This window comes from Phalacrocorax carbo, chromosome 8 (assembly GCF_963921805.1).
Source record: "Phalacrocorax carbo chromosome 8, bPhaCar2.1, whole genome shotgun sequence".
Classification (NCBI taxonomy): Eukaryota; Metazoa; Chordata; class Aves; order Suliformes; family Phalacrocoracidae; genus Phalacrocorax; species Phalacrocorax carbo.
This window is the reverse complement of record NC_087520.1, coordinates 6185279-6200187: the sequence shown is the minus strand read 5'-3', so window position 1 is coordinate 6200187 and position 14909 is coordinate 6185279. Positions and strand designations below refer to the sequence as shown.

Below are 14909 nucleotides of genomic sequence, written 5' to 3'. Positions count from 1 at the left end.
GAGCTTAGTGCAGATAATGTGCTGGTTTTTGTTACATGAATGGTAAACAAGAGTTAGTCCAGTGCATTACACATTATACAGAAGTACTGTGAATAAAGACTAAGATATTCTATTTTAGACACTACTTAAACATACCAAGACACTTAAGTATTACAAATTTATGCAACCAAAAGAAAAGAATAGCAGTTAACATACTAAAAAATACTGTGTCTGGCTGGATGAAAAACGCTTGCTACTTAAGCGGTTAACTGAATTTTTTTAAGTTTTACAGTGTAATTAGTTGGGCGCCCTCCCCCCCCCAGTAGTGTTGTAATTATTTTGCCTTTCATACAGGTTTTACATGGTTGGAAAAAAACCCAAACCATAAGCTGTAAGCCTGGTTTAAAAAAAAAAATATTGAGATTCACTAAAGTTACACCAAAGACGTATACATACAATGTTCTTAAAGTCAGTTTTGAAAATGCTAGCTAAATTTACCTTTTTTTTTTTAAAAAAAAAGCTGCTAAAAGGACAAAATAATTACAACACACTGACTTATATGCTCTTTTTCCCCCCCTACTTGTGTTATATTAAAAGCAGTAACTTGTGGTATTAGTCATGTACTCTAATCAATTCTTGTATTTAAAGGTATATTTTAATTTACACTTTGACACCCAGAATTCTTGGTAAATGTAAATGAAACTAGACAGGATATGGCTGTCTGCACTTTAAGTGAAAAAAAGCCTGGTCTAACCTAAATAAATCCTTTCAACCCCAAGATGTTGTGTGACTTTTGCTATATGTGCTTTTACAACAAGAACACTGAAGGTACGTTATGGCAACACCCAAAACCACCTCGAATAAAAATATTGCAGATAACCATTTTACGTTAAAAACTATGAAGCAAACATTTTGATTTTGTGAAGACGCAGTTTATTGCCTTATTCTGTGTTATAGCTGGAAATTGAGACTTCTGAGTTAGATTTGTTTGACACAGGAATATTTTCCCTTGAAAGATTGTTTGACAAAGTTTCTCAGCTCTGTTTTGGTGCCACCTGGTCTTTCCCTATATTCAAAATATTTCTCCTTCCTTCAGCCCCCGAGCCATAGCTGCAGTCCAGTTAAAACCCAGTGAAGTCAAAGGAGTGTGTTCAGCGTATTCAGTGGGTTTTCGACTGGGACTTGAAGGACTAGAATAAAAGCTGGAGGAAACGGTTATTTAAATGGACCCTTAGACTGTAAGGTGACTAAGCAGGATCAGTTGTGTCTCCAAAAGCACAAGGGGCCATATTTTAACATGCTGTTGTAAGTTCAAATATTTTTTGAGACTAAGCAATACAGGAGAACACATATTGGATAAAGCTCAAACCTTTAGAATCTAACAAGTGCACTCAAGCTCCAGCATCTATTAAAGTAAATTATCCCCCTCTAAGAAATACAAAATGAGTAAGTGCTTCCCTTCCCCTTCTGTAAAGCTTTCTGGACTCATTACACAATCCAGATAATCAGAAAAGAAAAAATAGTTTGCTCAGTTTGACAAGCTAAATTGGCTCATCATCACTGGAAATTGTCATGATGTACATTACCAAGACATCATTAAGGAAACATGAGTAAAACACCTTTTATTCACACTTTACAAAAAAACCCAAAAAAACAAACAGAAAAAAAATAACACTACGCATTAAGTCTACTACAGCAATACTACCAGCATTTCAATGTACTGATTATAAACTGGACATGTTTGGTGTTTGCACAACTAAAACCAAAACAAAATAACCCCGAGAGATCAGGTCCCAGACAAGGATTCAAGATCAAAATTTCTTCTATTGAGTTTTTAAAATGTACATTTTACATATCCAAACTGTTTGTAATTTTTACTTTCAGCTTAAAACAGAACGGCTTGAGCACGCTTATGCGCTGACTACTTCTCAATAAAATTTTGAATCATTATTACCAATCCACTCTCTTATATATAAAAATTCACAATATTTAGAAAGTTTTCTCTTAATGCTCAGTGTCCTTTTGCTTCCCTGCCCGCAGCTGAAACAAAAGCTGTTTAAGACCAAGCTCTCTATCTCCTTTATTTTATTTCATTTCTTCTTTTACATTGATTATTCAAGTTGTATTAGTTTAAGGAGATGATAAATTCTCCCTTTTAGGATACAAACAGACAAGTTAAATTTGCAAGCTGTTATATACTTGGCTTCATGACACAAATGGCACTGAGGGTACACTATAACTTTAGTCGTGCTTGACACTTTAAAATAAGACTTGGTCACTTTAAAAAAAAAAGATCTGAAGAATTGTCTTTGGGACCTGTATTGAAAATGCATTTATTTTACACTGCTTCATCAATAGAAAATGTAGGGTTGGGGTTTTTTTTCTTGAAGGAATTATACTTTCTGAAACTGAGGAACACGCTTAAACGAAGGAGAATTCACATGATAGTAATTCTTAGTGGGAAAAAACGGCACTGTGCAATGACACTGAAAGAAGCAGTGCACGGGTTTTAGAAGCTAGAAACTGTGTACCCATAACCTGAACATGTTCAAAAAGTGTGATATTCAATGCTTCACGAAGGAAAAGAAGATGCCACAGCTTATACAAAAGTATCTTCATAAAATTTTCACAAGTGTTAACATTATTTAAAAAAATAAAAGAGGATGCACAGGATCTCTCTGCATGCACAGGCAGTGCTAGTTGAGAACAAATTTAAGCAGGCACAGTGGAGATAGGACAAGTATTTAAAACAGAAATTAAGCTGTACACAAGCATCCCTAAATTTTACTTCAGAAGTTAGAGACGAGAAAGATAACTGAGTGTATACACATCAGCAATCATCAATCCATACAGGTCTACTCATACTCACTGCTTAGCTTATCTGTTCTGCGAGAACTCTATGCTTCTCTCTTTTTTTAAAAAAATCAGAAATAGAATGTATTTAGTTATCTCTGTAAGGTATTAAGATTTTATAGGTTTGGATTTTAAAAGCAACGTTCTCAATTTAACATAAAAAGTAGTACAAAAGGGCTAACGAAACCCTAACAGTGCAAATCATTAGCAGAGAAAACCTGTGACAACCTCTTTTACAAGCTGGCCTTTATAACACATGAAAACAGATAAAAATTTAGCCTTAGTTTACAATACAATCATTTTCCAAATCTGATTTTTTCTTTTTTTAAAGTACAAAATCTCATAAATCAGGTTTTCTGTTGTTCATATACAATCAATAAAGGCTAAATTCAAATTCTATATTTTACAAACAAGTCTGAAAAAGGAGGGAGTGAAGTACGGAAGAATGTTCTGTGGATGTTCCTACTGGCCTCAAAAAGTAGTGCTACAGATAACTGTGCAAAGAGATACTGTATAACAATTCCCTATTTCAAGGCATGAAAATGTCACGTTGGATAAAAGAAACAGGAAAGTTAATCGTAACGTATTAAAGAAAGGTGCAAACGCACCAATCGCTGTCAAACAGTATACAAAGTATATTGGGCTCAGAATTGTGTCTGTTGATAGCACCTGGCTTTTACTATGTCTTTAGCAAATAATTAGATTTAAGATTAAGATTATTAAGAAAAAAAATCCCTGTTGGCCATACCTCACTCCTCTATATTCAGATTTTACAATTGTACAAGTTAGATTGAGGTTGCCCTCCTAAATGTACTTGACTACCTCCTGCCAGGGAGATGGATTCCATTTACAGGAGGCAGGAAAGGCAGCAAAAGCTCCAGTTGTGCAAAAAGTGAGAAGTGGTCAGAAGGGATGAGTGGATGTGGACAACCACTTATATTGTTCTCTATTAACCAATGATGATCCAAAGGTCCAAGAATGCCAAGTATGTTTAGCTGAGGTTTAGAGTAGAAGATGTAGTCAATAATACCCTAGAACAAGAAAAGAAATAAAATTGTTGGTATGTATTCTTGAGTCACAGTATTTTTCCAAACAAAAAGCGAGCTCAGTATTACGAGTAACTGAAACGCTACCATTCCTTCTCCACAGCACATCGACATAGGAGACTTCTGCTTCCTCTATCCCATGGGTTGCTCAATACAGATTATGAAAACAAAAGAAAAAGTATTACTTCTGCTCTGCTTTTGTGGGTTGTTATTTTCAACCTCCTACGAAGCTTCAAATCACACTCCTCTAATTCTGAAGAGGAAAAGAACCATCTTTGCTTCCCCTGGGCAACAGAGCATCAAGAGTTTTCCAGTAGCAACATGGATTATTTCCTTGCAGTTGACAGCTTAAGTGCCCCTGCTGTTTTGTTTAGCTTGGAGTATTAAAATACCAAATCTTCCTATTTACAGGTCAGGTTAGCAGCACCCCAACTCCTGCAGATCTATTACCAGTTACTAACAAGAAAAGGAGAATGTGGTTTCTAGGAGACTGAAGTGTTGGGCACTCTAGTTCGCTATGTTTTAAATATAAACTTGGTGAATTTACTGTTAGCTACCCAAACAGATTAACTTTTTTGTTAAACAATTTTATACAGCAAATCACATCAGTTAAACTTCAAACCAGAAAACTTCTCCAAAATATCAGCCAAGTCCTTACCTTGAAGTCAAATGTGTAATTTGTATAAGGCATTAGACCATTCTCATAGGCACTCTTCAACTTGAAACCATGTGTAATTCTTCCATTCGTTGTTCCATTTTTCCCATTACAGCTGAAGTTAGTAAGACTTTCATTGTATCTCAGTTCCTTAAAATCTTTGTGGTTTGTTTCCACGCCACCAGTGCTCAAGTACTCAACGACACCTATTAGTAGAGACACACACAAGAAGGTGTTAACAAGCTTCAACAAATAAGCACGTGTAGATTACTTCGAGTCATACACACAACCTTACGCGTTATAAAAGCGAAGCCTTAAACACATATACGACATAAGAACTACTGCTGACTAAAATATTTCAGGACAATCTATATGTATGTCAAGAGCACATGTCAGGTAGGACAAAGAGACATGCTTTGACTACAAAAAGCTAGAAGGTTAATTAGGAACAGACTGACTGGGGGGAAGACAAAAAAAGTGGAAGTAAAATTCTATAGGTGATAGGTAGGCAGCTTCCTCCTCTCCTCATCTCTACGCTCAAGTCTTGGCCTTCATCGTTCTTCGGCTATAATGTTGCAAAAAAAAGCCAATTTTTGTAGCACTACTCTAGATAAAGTTAACTTTAAAGAGGCTGCAAAGCCAAATTGACAAGTTCTCTCTGAAAGCTATTTTCTTCCTTTCCATTCCTGCATTGTAGGGGAACAATGAAAATGCTTCTGAAAGACCAGACATAGCTATACTGCTGCATAAGTAACACGGTCACTCACAAAAAATAGTCCTCTCTTCTCTCTTTGTTTTATTTTCTTCATACGCTTAGAGCTTATATCAAACAATGTATTCTCTAAGCTGAAAACTCCTTTAAAAAAGTGAGACCTTAAAATTCAAATTGTTACATACTTGAAATAGTCTTAAAAAAAAAGAAATATAAAGAAACAGAAATCTTACCGGAGTCTGGTAGAGAATTGAGATCTGCACACAGTACAAGCGGAATGGTTCCAAGTTCTCCCGAAACACCAGGTTTGAGACTACGAGAAGCTTTATCAATAATGTTCTTTACCTCGGACAGGAACATCATAGTTTGAACCAGCTTCACATCAGAATAATCTGGGTCCCAATGCATATGTGCATTAGCTACAAGAACTAGCTGCTTTTCCATCCCAAGATGTGGCTTTCCAGCTAAAATTTAAAATCAATTATTTGCCTTACATGGTCAGCAACAAAACCCACTATCATTGACTTTTAAACAGGATGTTTGAGGGGAGGAAAAAATAAGATAAAATACCAGTGTAACTTGAAGAGGGTCATATAACTCCTCTTACATCTACTAAGTGTTCTAGTTGATACAAAGCATTAGGAATAATTGTGTTTCACATTCAACACCATTAACAGACAGATTATCTTGTACAGGTAACACATATTTAAGAATACTGTGAATGACCATAAATAGATAATCCTAATGGCAGGCAAATAGCGTAGTTCTAAAAAATTAGAACAATTTTCCTCAGGTTGTGATGGTAAATAGGCACTGAGCTCTGAATTTTAAGCTTCCACATTGTAAGTCACCTCTCTTGCTACAAGTGCTTCTTAAAAGGCCTGCTTGTTAGAATCTGAACTAATAAGATATCATTTGGATAAACATAACACAGGCTGAGTAGGTACCCACTGCGATACTTATAAAGCCAATTTACATTTCCTAAATTAAGAATGACAGGCAGAATAAGCAGGTTGTATAAGCGTGACAGTGAAGAAAATAACAAGCTAAAATGGTGCAGATACATGACCCAGAAACATGCAGGTAACACCAATGGACTCTGATGCCTGTGCATAACTCCAAGTAAAAGTCACTCAAACGCAAGCCTTTGTATTTTTTAAGCAAAAAGGAATAAGCAGAAAAAAAAAAACCCAACATTTAAGCAATACGACTTTTCCCCAAATCCTCTTTTGAAATAAATTTGTGTGAGCATACAATGTGCGAAATTATACTCATCTGTAGAACCTAGTTTCTCTGGTTTACCATAACAAAAGTCAATTTTTTCATTTACAAAATACAATCTATTGAAAAATTAAACTAAATAGGACTTACATGACATTTCTATCAATTCCTTTCGCAGTTCTAACAATACAGCAACTCCAATGTTATCTTTTGTCATAACTCTGTTCAGCATAGCTTCCGAACCTTCTGAGTTTGCCATGGCTAGTTGATTGAACTCAACAGTATGTTTTTGAACCAAAGTAAATCTGAAAAAGAGACATCATGCATGTTTTTTTTCAGCAGCCAGATACAAAAGTAAAAGTTACAGATAATTCTGCTTTTAATTAAAGCTCAAATGCATTTGATGTGAAAATCTCATCCAATCACATGATTTCATAAAATCCTAAACTGAACTCAAAGGATAGCTTGCCTAGCAATGTTTAGGTATTTTATACTTAGTTTCAGTTAAGTGGGGGAGAGAGACTGTAGAGAAGGAGTGCTTGTTTCTAATTCTGCACCAGTTTCCTGTTCCAAGATGCAGGTTTAATAAAGAGGGATTAAATATTTTTTCCGAGCCAAACGGTATCAAACCTGGCACTTATATTTACTTGTGGACACAATGGAATGGAAGCAGGAGGAGGAAGCGATATTATTACCCTCATATCCAAACAGTTGTACAAGTACAACATGACACAATCAGTAAGTACTGCGGCTCTGAAATAATGGCTTTTTTCAGAAGGGAAAAGTGATATCAAATGCCTCGCCTTTTGCTTTATCAGAAGGCTAATGTATCAGAAAGTCAATGTCACCCGAGGTCTTATTTCAGTGGTTTTGAGGATTATCAACTCCTTTCCTCAAAAAAAAAAAAAAAAAAAGGCAAGTAAATAAGACATTTGCTTCATTTTTCATCATTAACACCTAATGGTTGGGACACACACACTCAACAATTGAAGTGTATTTTAGTGACCTCCTAACCTGCATTGCTCTAACAGAATGAAACTTCAACTTAAACAAAACTTCAGGGTAAAATTTACTACTGCTAGTTACACACCAAATTATTTCTCTTGTACAGACCACCCTTTTTAACAACAGGAATGCTCTAAAAGCAACCCTGAACGGCTACAAAGAGGGCGACTAACACCAAACTGAGCAATAGACCAGCCTGAGAAATTTTGTGAAAGAGAACAAGACACAATAGAAGGCTTTGCAAAACACACCACTTACTTTTCTGTTTTGAAAAATATTGCACAACCATCAACATGTTTTCTTTCCTGTTCTGACATTGTCCTAGCTCTAGATTTTGGACTGAAGAATCCATTGTAGCCACGCTCTTTCAATTCTACCAGGAAAAAACTGTAGTACTGTTCCGTTTCAACCTCCTATGAAGTTATAAGATAGCACAGCATGAATGTACTATTATCAAAATACAGAAGACTGATATTATTTAGGCTCTTCAGAAGTGTAAATCACTTTCAAATTATATTTAAGGCAAAAAAAATTTAAGAATTAAGTACATCAGAGAATGCAAATTTGAGAGCAATATCCCTATTTTAAGAAAATATAAATTAATTTCTGTAATCCCCAGAGTTATGATTATCTCAAGCCTTTTATTTGAAAATGTGTCAATTACAGCCCCACATACACACACAGGCACAAAGACACCCCCACGTACATTTCTTTGATCAGCAGCTGCTGGTTCACATTACAACTGTGTGGGCTGAAAAGCATTCTTTTGATGTCAAGCAACAAATAATGTTCTAAACACCACTTCTTTTTTCTTTTGTTTTCAGAAGGTTTTAAAAACAGACCGTTTACTGTAAATACATTTAATATAGAGAAACCAGCATGGGAACAGAAAAGGAAAAGAAGTAATATAATCTTTTACCTGAAGACTTATGATGTCAGCATTGCAGCTCAGGATCTCCTGCATAATGGCTTTTTTTCTGTATTCCCAGTTCAATGCCCAAGACGGACAATAGCCATACAGCTGCCGGGTAGCATATTTATCACAGAGTACGTTGTAACACATGACAGAAAACAAGGCTGCAGAACAGTAATTTTACTTACACACTGATATATTTAACACCAACAAAAAAACAGATACACAATTATGTTTTTCACTTCTGTCTTCTGCAAATTTATCAATTCATGCTTCATTTGCTTCAACCAAAACACAGCATGTGTATCTATACTAAAAAAATTGTTAGTCCTTCTAAGAAGATAAATTACAAGTTTGGACTTATGGCAGCTGCCTTCTAGCATGTAATGAGAAACAACACCCAACTCCCCTCTTTATATGTAAATAGCAAACAAATGTACTTTATGCTAAGCGGTTCTCTACAGTGAAAAGCCATATACACTTACCTTGTTTTAAAACACATTTACTAGCTATACTCCTCAAATAGATTATTTAAAATCTACCTAATTATTACCACCACAAACTGTGACAGATCCATAGGCAGGGTAAGGATCCCTTTGCACAGGCAAAATAAAACCCCATGTTTCCACCTCCGAAAGCTTACAATTCAGGTGTACACCCAAAAAACATCTGCTCTGTGTATTCATTTGGAACAGGAGTGATAATAAGACAGTTTGGGGCAATTTGACGGGTAATAGAGCAGCATGGATTTTTGGTTTTGTTTTGTGGGCTTTTTTGGTTTGTTTTTAAAAAGCACTAAGGAATCTGCAGTACAATACTTGGATACAGATACTTGGAAGCTAACTGGGAGCTCCTCTCAAACATGGAGTGTAACTCCGAAAAAAGAAAAGGAAAAAGAAAGTAGTTTGAAGATTTAGCAAGTTGAGGCAATAACCTTGGGCTGATTGGGGGTCAAAGCCCAGCATTTTGAAAATAAATAGGTGACAGCAAAAGACAGGTGCATTAACTTCACAATCTTTGAAGCAACCATCTTAATAAAATTAATAGGGGAAAATAATGTACATCAGTCCTGAAAGAAAGGACACTGCAATAATTGAGAAATACACTAAAATTTTTGGCGTGCTTGTGAATAGAAAAGGCTGTATTGTGGACAGTTCATGCAGGAAAAAAATAGTAAACAATTAAACATGACCTGAATCCCAGCAGCAAGAGAAGATGATACATCGGTTACCTTAAAGAAAAAAATTCTACATTTTTGGTCAAGTACACTCATGTTCTTCCATTTTTTTATTCTTCAACAAACGTTCAATTAAGCCTGTTATAATTCAACTATTTAACTAATTGTGGACAACAGCTTCAATTCCTGTGAGGAAGTTGTTAATTAAAAAGAAATTACTTCATAGTAAAAGACGGATAAACCTGGAACAGGTGTTCCAATTGAGATAGAACTACTTCAGCTGGCTGGTCAGCACTGCACAGATGATTGGTTAATTTAAGCATCAAAAGTTTTTAGAGAGATATTAAAGATCCACAGCTTTTATAACACAAAAATAAAATAAACTAAACAAAAAAGATTTTTAGAAGTGTTATAGTACCTGTTGGTCTTGTACGGTCTGGTTCTTGCAACATAATCCAAGATCTTGGAGGCGGTTGTTCTGTTGAAACTATGGGAACATTTTAGAGATGCAACAAGTGATAATCCCATTGATTTTACAAAGCAGAAATAAGTGTTTTAAGAATGATCACTTACTTCTTTTTGCAGTACCTGCCAAATTATCAAGCAAATAGTTCAGTAGCCTTCGCGTCCCATCTGGTTCCTGATAAAGGTTCAGAATATCCTGTGTAAGTGGATTTCCTGCAAACACATTTACAGAAATATTGAATAAAATAAACAAAACCATTACAAACTTACATATCAGTGTTTAATGCTGACACCTCTGAGAAAAGATACTGCATCTCCTATGAACTATGTAGAGGTTTCAAGTCTCAGGTCTTCAATCTCACAAAGCACTAGATGTGCGAACAGCTCTGGGGAAGTTAACCAGGTTCCCTCCTGCCTCTGCCTTCTGATCGACCACCCCAAGGGCGGCGGCTGGATCTGATAGGAGTGAGGAATCGGTCGTGGCACAACATGCAGGCAGAGCTGATGAGGCCAAACACAGAAGCCGCCTCTGCTTGCTTTGCTTGACACGAGTGAAATGTCCACCACCTGTTTATTTGCCAGCCATATCTGAGTAGAGAGTCAAAGGCATATGCAGATTGTAGAAGTTTTCAAGTTTTCCCAGACAACGCACATTGCAATTATCCAGTTTTAAGGGGGAGAAAACCAGACTTTTGAGACTTAACAGTGTTTAGAGGTATTGTGTCACATCAGGAGCAGAGTGATGCAAGTTCCCCTGAGGTCAGCGATTTTATCGCTAGCATCCATATGGTTCGGATTAAAAAAAAAGAAAGGAAAAAGATTTAAATTGCTGCTTGCATGAAGAGCACAGGACCCTACAGCAGTACAAAGCACATTCCCTTTTTGGTTGGAGTTGAATACCTACAGTTAACTGCAGACTATTTCTTAGTTAAAGCAGCACTGTATCCAACCCCTATGCAAGCAACAGAAAGCTTCTGCACGCTCTGCAGAAAGAGAGGCAAACCTCCTTATATGCAGAGTGCTTCACCAAACTCATTCCTTTTCTTTTATTAAATAATCCATTAACAATATTTATAAATGTGGAGTAAGTAGCTACACCTGGGATTGCTATTCAGTAACCTTTTATGAACTAGCAGTCTACAGCAATTACATCTCAGAAATGATATCATGAAACAAAGCACAGATCCCAAGAAAAAGTAGTAATACCTTTCAGACCCAAAGTCTGTAACTGGAACAGTTTTCCCAGCTCAAAAGGTAAAACTCGTAACAGGTTGTTATTTAAATGTAGTTCCCTGTAGAGAGAGCAAGAATCATATAGGGCTGAAAACAGACCAACATATGTCTTCAGCAGCAAAGTACAAGACGTTTAACTAAAAGAGAAACAATATACTAGCAAACCACAATATTGAAAAATTCTAAGACTAAACACAGCAGTAGTTAGGGAAATCCTGCTGTACTCAAACACACACACATAGACAAAATACATGTTGTGTTCAAGTACAAAGGAAAGGAGCTGTTTGGCAAGTTCAAGTTCATCTTAAAAAGTCAGAAGTTTTGTAAACATTAGCAATAATTAAATACTTTAATAACTACAAGTGATGAAGCAGTAATAGCTCTGACAAACCAGACCATCAAACAGTACGGCTATGATTAAAGGCCAAATAAAAGGGAATTTTATCCCATAAAACAAATAAGCAAAAAATCCAGAATAACGGCAGTACAATTAGAGCTATGACATTACCATGTTATGGTCATTTACAATAGCAACCTTCTGCTGGGGGTCGTCCATCCCATCCCCACCATAATTTCAGTGTTAAGACAAAGACAAAATATCTGCTTTTTAACTTACAAAAACAATCCACGGGCAGAATTCACGTCCTGAATTCTGATATCCCAACAAACGGCAGTGCAAATAGACTTTTTAGGAGCTTTTCCCTTTCTTAAATGCATTCCCATCTAAGTAGCGAAGACTTTCCTCACTATATTTAATATTAAGTTGCTACTTGGAAGTGTTTACAACTTGGTGTCTAGAGACTTGAAAAGTATTTTGGGGCAACAAAGAAGGGAGAAAGAAAAAACAAAAGGCAAGGAAACCTGGGTGCCAAGAGTTACCTTAGCTCTTTTAGATTTCTACAAGACAGCATTTGAAGTTAAGAGACACACTGTTCTAGCCTTGCATTTCAAGAGCAAACTCTGCCTGGTCCTTCCCTAACAAGGATTTCTGAGAAATTATCTCCATTTCACTGCATATTTAGAAACCTTGGTAAAAACAAAGTGGCTTGTTTTAGAGACACTCTGGGGTGTGGAATAGTGGAAGAAGATACAGAACAGCACTATCTTTTTATTTCACTGGGTTATCTAGAAATGTCAAGTCATTACGCAACTGACTGCCAGGCTGTAACACACCCGGCCAACCGGGGGTTTTTTGTTTGCCCTTTTTTTTTTTTTCCAATATAAAATCCCATAGATACACACATATTGTAGAGAGAAGCTCAGAAGCCCACTCTGTCATTCTAGGGTTTCCAGGTATGAACAAGGCACGTGGCATGTAGGAAAGAGGAGGGGGGAGGAGAGTTTAAAAAAAAAAAAACAAAACACCACCCCAAACCAAACAAAAAAAACACCAAACACCAAAACAAAAAAAACCCACCCACAACAAAACCCAACCAACATCTCCACTACTTCTCAGCACTTCCAGAGACATTTGAGATGTAAAGGGCTATTATTTTTAGGGATGATAGTCTCTATGATATTATAAAGCTACTAGTTTATTCTTTAGGAAGCTACTTTTTCCTCTAAAAGTTTTTCAAAGCATTGCTGAAGTCTAAAAAAAGTTATGTATGAAATTAAACAAAAATCAAATTATTCTAGAGGAAAAACACTGAGCTGGAAGAAAGGCACAGTAGTAGGTATCATTACACTTTCTCTCTTGGATGAAAGAGTTATTTTCTCTAATGATCCTTGCCTCTGCAGAACCCACCCCCTCTACACAGCAAAGGGGATCACAGCAAATCCCATTAGTTCTTTCAAGCATATCAAGAGAATCTGTTTTACAGCTGAGCCTTCCAAGATAACATCTTAGTGTTTATTTTTTCTCCTGTTTCTGCAAAGATGAGAACTCTAATTCTCTCTGACACCTCTTTCTTCAAGTACCTGCAGTAAAAAGGGAGATGCAAGGAGCCTTAGGCGAGCTTTGCCATATAGACCAAACCCAGAGCTCCAGATGTGGGAGCTGGTAGACCCATTATCAATTCTCAAATGTGAGAGCGCAAATGATTTCTGTGGCTCAGGATATTAGCAATGCCCAGTGTTGGAGTATGGTTAGTTTGAGCATCTTCCCAAAAGCTATGGGAAGTGTCTGCAGTAAGAGCCAGCCTGAAACATGAAATTCTAGCACAGCTGAGACCTACAGAGCAATATCACGTAGGGTGCACTTACAGGTTTTTCTTCACTTTCACTGAAAGAAATCATGGATCAGCTACAATTGCTGAGGACAGAGAGGACACAGTGGATTAACACACTAGCTTTTCACGTCTAGAGATCTGGATTCAAGTGTTATGCTGAGGTTCACAAATAGAGAACTAGTGTGATCGCAGACCTTTCACTACACATTTCAAATTCACAAGGTTTAGCTTTCTCTACTCAGAAGAAACTTAGGACTTGGAAGAGCTGAAGCTTCATAGAATCAGCCAGAATAAATTGGGAAAAGTGTTGGGAGGAAGGCATAAAACCTTCTGACACTACTGATGACTACACAGTGCTAAACCAACTCCATGTCATGAGTATTATAATTACAGCAATATTTTAAAAGGAAAAAGACTGATGAAAATAAGAGGATGCTAATGAAGTACAAGGATGAATTTCAGAACATTCCAGTAAATTCAGGGTTGCTAGCTCACAATACCTGAGGATTAGATAAAGGAGGGAAGAAACCTGTTACTAATAACTGCTTTTAATTGAAATAGTAATGCAAAGCTTTCTTTAGAACAGACTGTTTCACAGCTGAAAACAACTACACAACACACTATGAAACAGAGCTGCCAATTATGCTCTGAAAAGCAACGTTGCTTTGCTCAGCCTCCAAGGTTTAGACTTCAACTGCTTTGGAATTTGAGCTTTTAGTACCAATTTAATCAGCTAGTTTAATCCTTCCCAACAGAGTGGGCTTTTCTAAAGTAGAAGAAAATGCAATGACTGATATTTCTATGTGCAAACTTGCTTCGCTTCCAGTTTCATTAAAGCTGTGTTGGCAGTGTATTTCTCTATTGTTTTCTCCTCCTAATAACATTCTTGTTACTTCTAGACTCTGTTCTCTGGATTTGAGAAAGCTGTCCATAAGTGTCTTCAAAATTAAAAGCAATGAAGGCGATTACTGGTGACTGTCTACTAAACCTAAGATAAGGCTCTTCCTTTGGATCCAGGGCAAAGGAATGTTGCCTGTAAATATTTACTCATCTATAAAATCATTCAGGTATTTACATAACAGTGATTTTACAAAGTGAAATGCTGCAGCCTTAATTATAATCTAAATAGGCATCACCATTCATGTTTCACTTCCAAAAGGAGGTGTCGTTCCATGCAAACTTTGCACATCTTGGCACTGTAAAATTGATGGTGGAAAAGGTGCATTTAGAACATTCTTTTTTCTCCTCCCCAGTCTGCACAGGAATGCAGTTACATGATAGCAAAGGTGGGAAGAAGATATTAGACATGTTGCAGTTGTTATAAAATAAGCAGAATAAGAACTATTGTTAAGAATAATTCCTAAAGATGAATAAAGAGGAAAAAATTGTACTTAGCGTGATTATGAATGTTTAATCTGACCTTTTTCCTACCTTACTATGAGTTAAAAGCAATTTTTTGTGCATCAGAATTTCTGCGAG

At 36.4% G+C, this 14909-nt stretch overlaps 1 protein-coding gene across 4 annotated transcripts in view; it reads right to left on the bottom strand.

The window, feature by feature from the left end:
• Nucleotides 1–495: 495 nt before the first annotated feature.
• CNOT6 (CCR4-NOT transcription complex subunit 6) overlaps nt 496–14909 on the bottom strand; it is a 32682-nt gene continuing 18268 nt past the window's right edge. For 3 of the 4 annotated variants that reach the window (XM_064458415.1, XM_064458417.1, XM_064458416.1), the window contains exons 4-12: nt 11233–11318; nt 10135–10239; nt 9980–10048; nt 8391–8548; nt 7730–7884; nt 6617–6771; nt 5479–5709; nt 4537–4739; nt 496–3863 (exon numbers count right to left, since the gene is read on the bottom strand). In XM_064458415.1, the coding sequence (XP_064314485.1) occupies nt 3651–3863; nt 4537–4739; nt 5479–5709; nt 6617–6771; nt 7730–7884; nt 8391–8548; nt 9980–10048; nt 10135–10239; nt 11233–11318 (1375 nt within the window). In that variant the 3' untranslated portion in view covers nt 496–3650. The remainder of the gene's footprint in view (nt 3864–4536; nt 4740–5478; nt 5710–6616; nt 6772–7729; nt 7885–8390; nt 8549–9979; nt 10049–10134; nt 10240–11232; nt 11319–14909) is intronic. The other variant, XM_064458414.1, reaches the window with a different exon arrangement.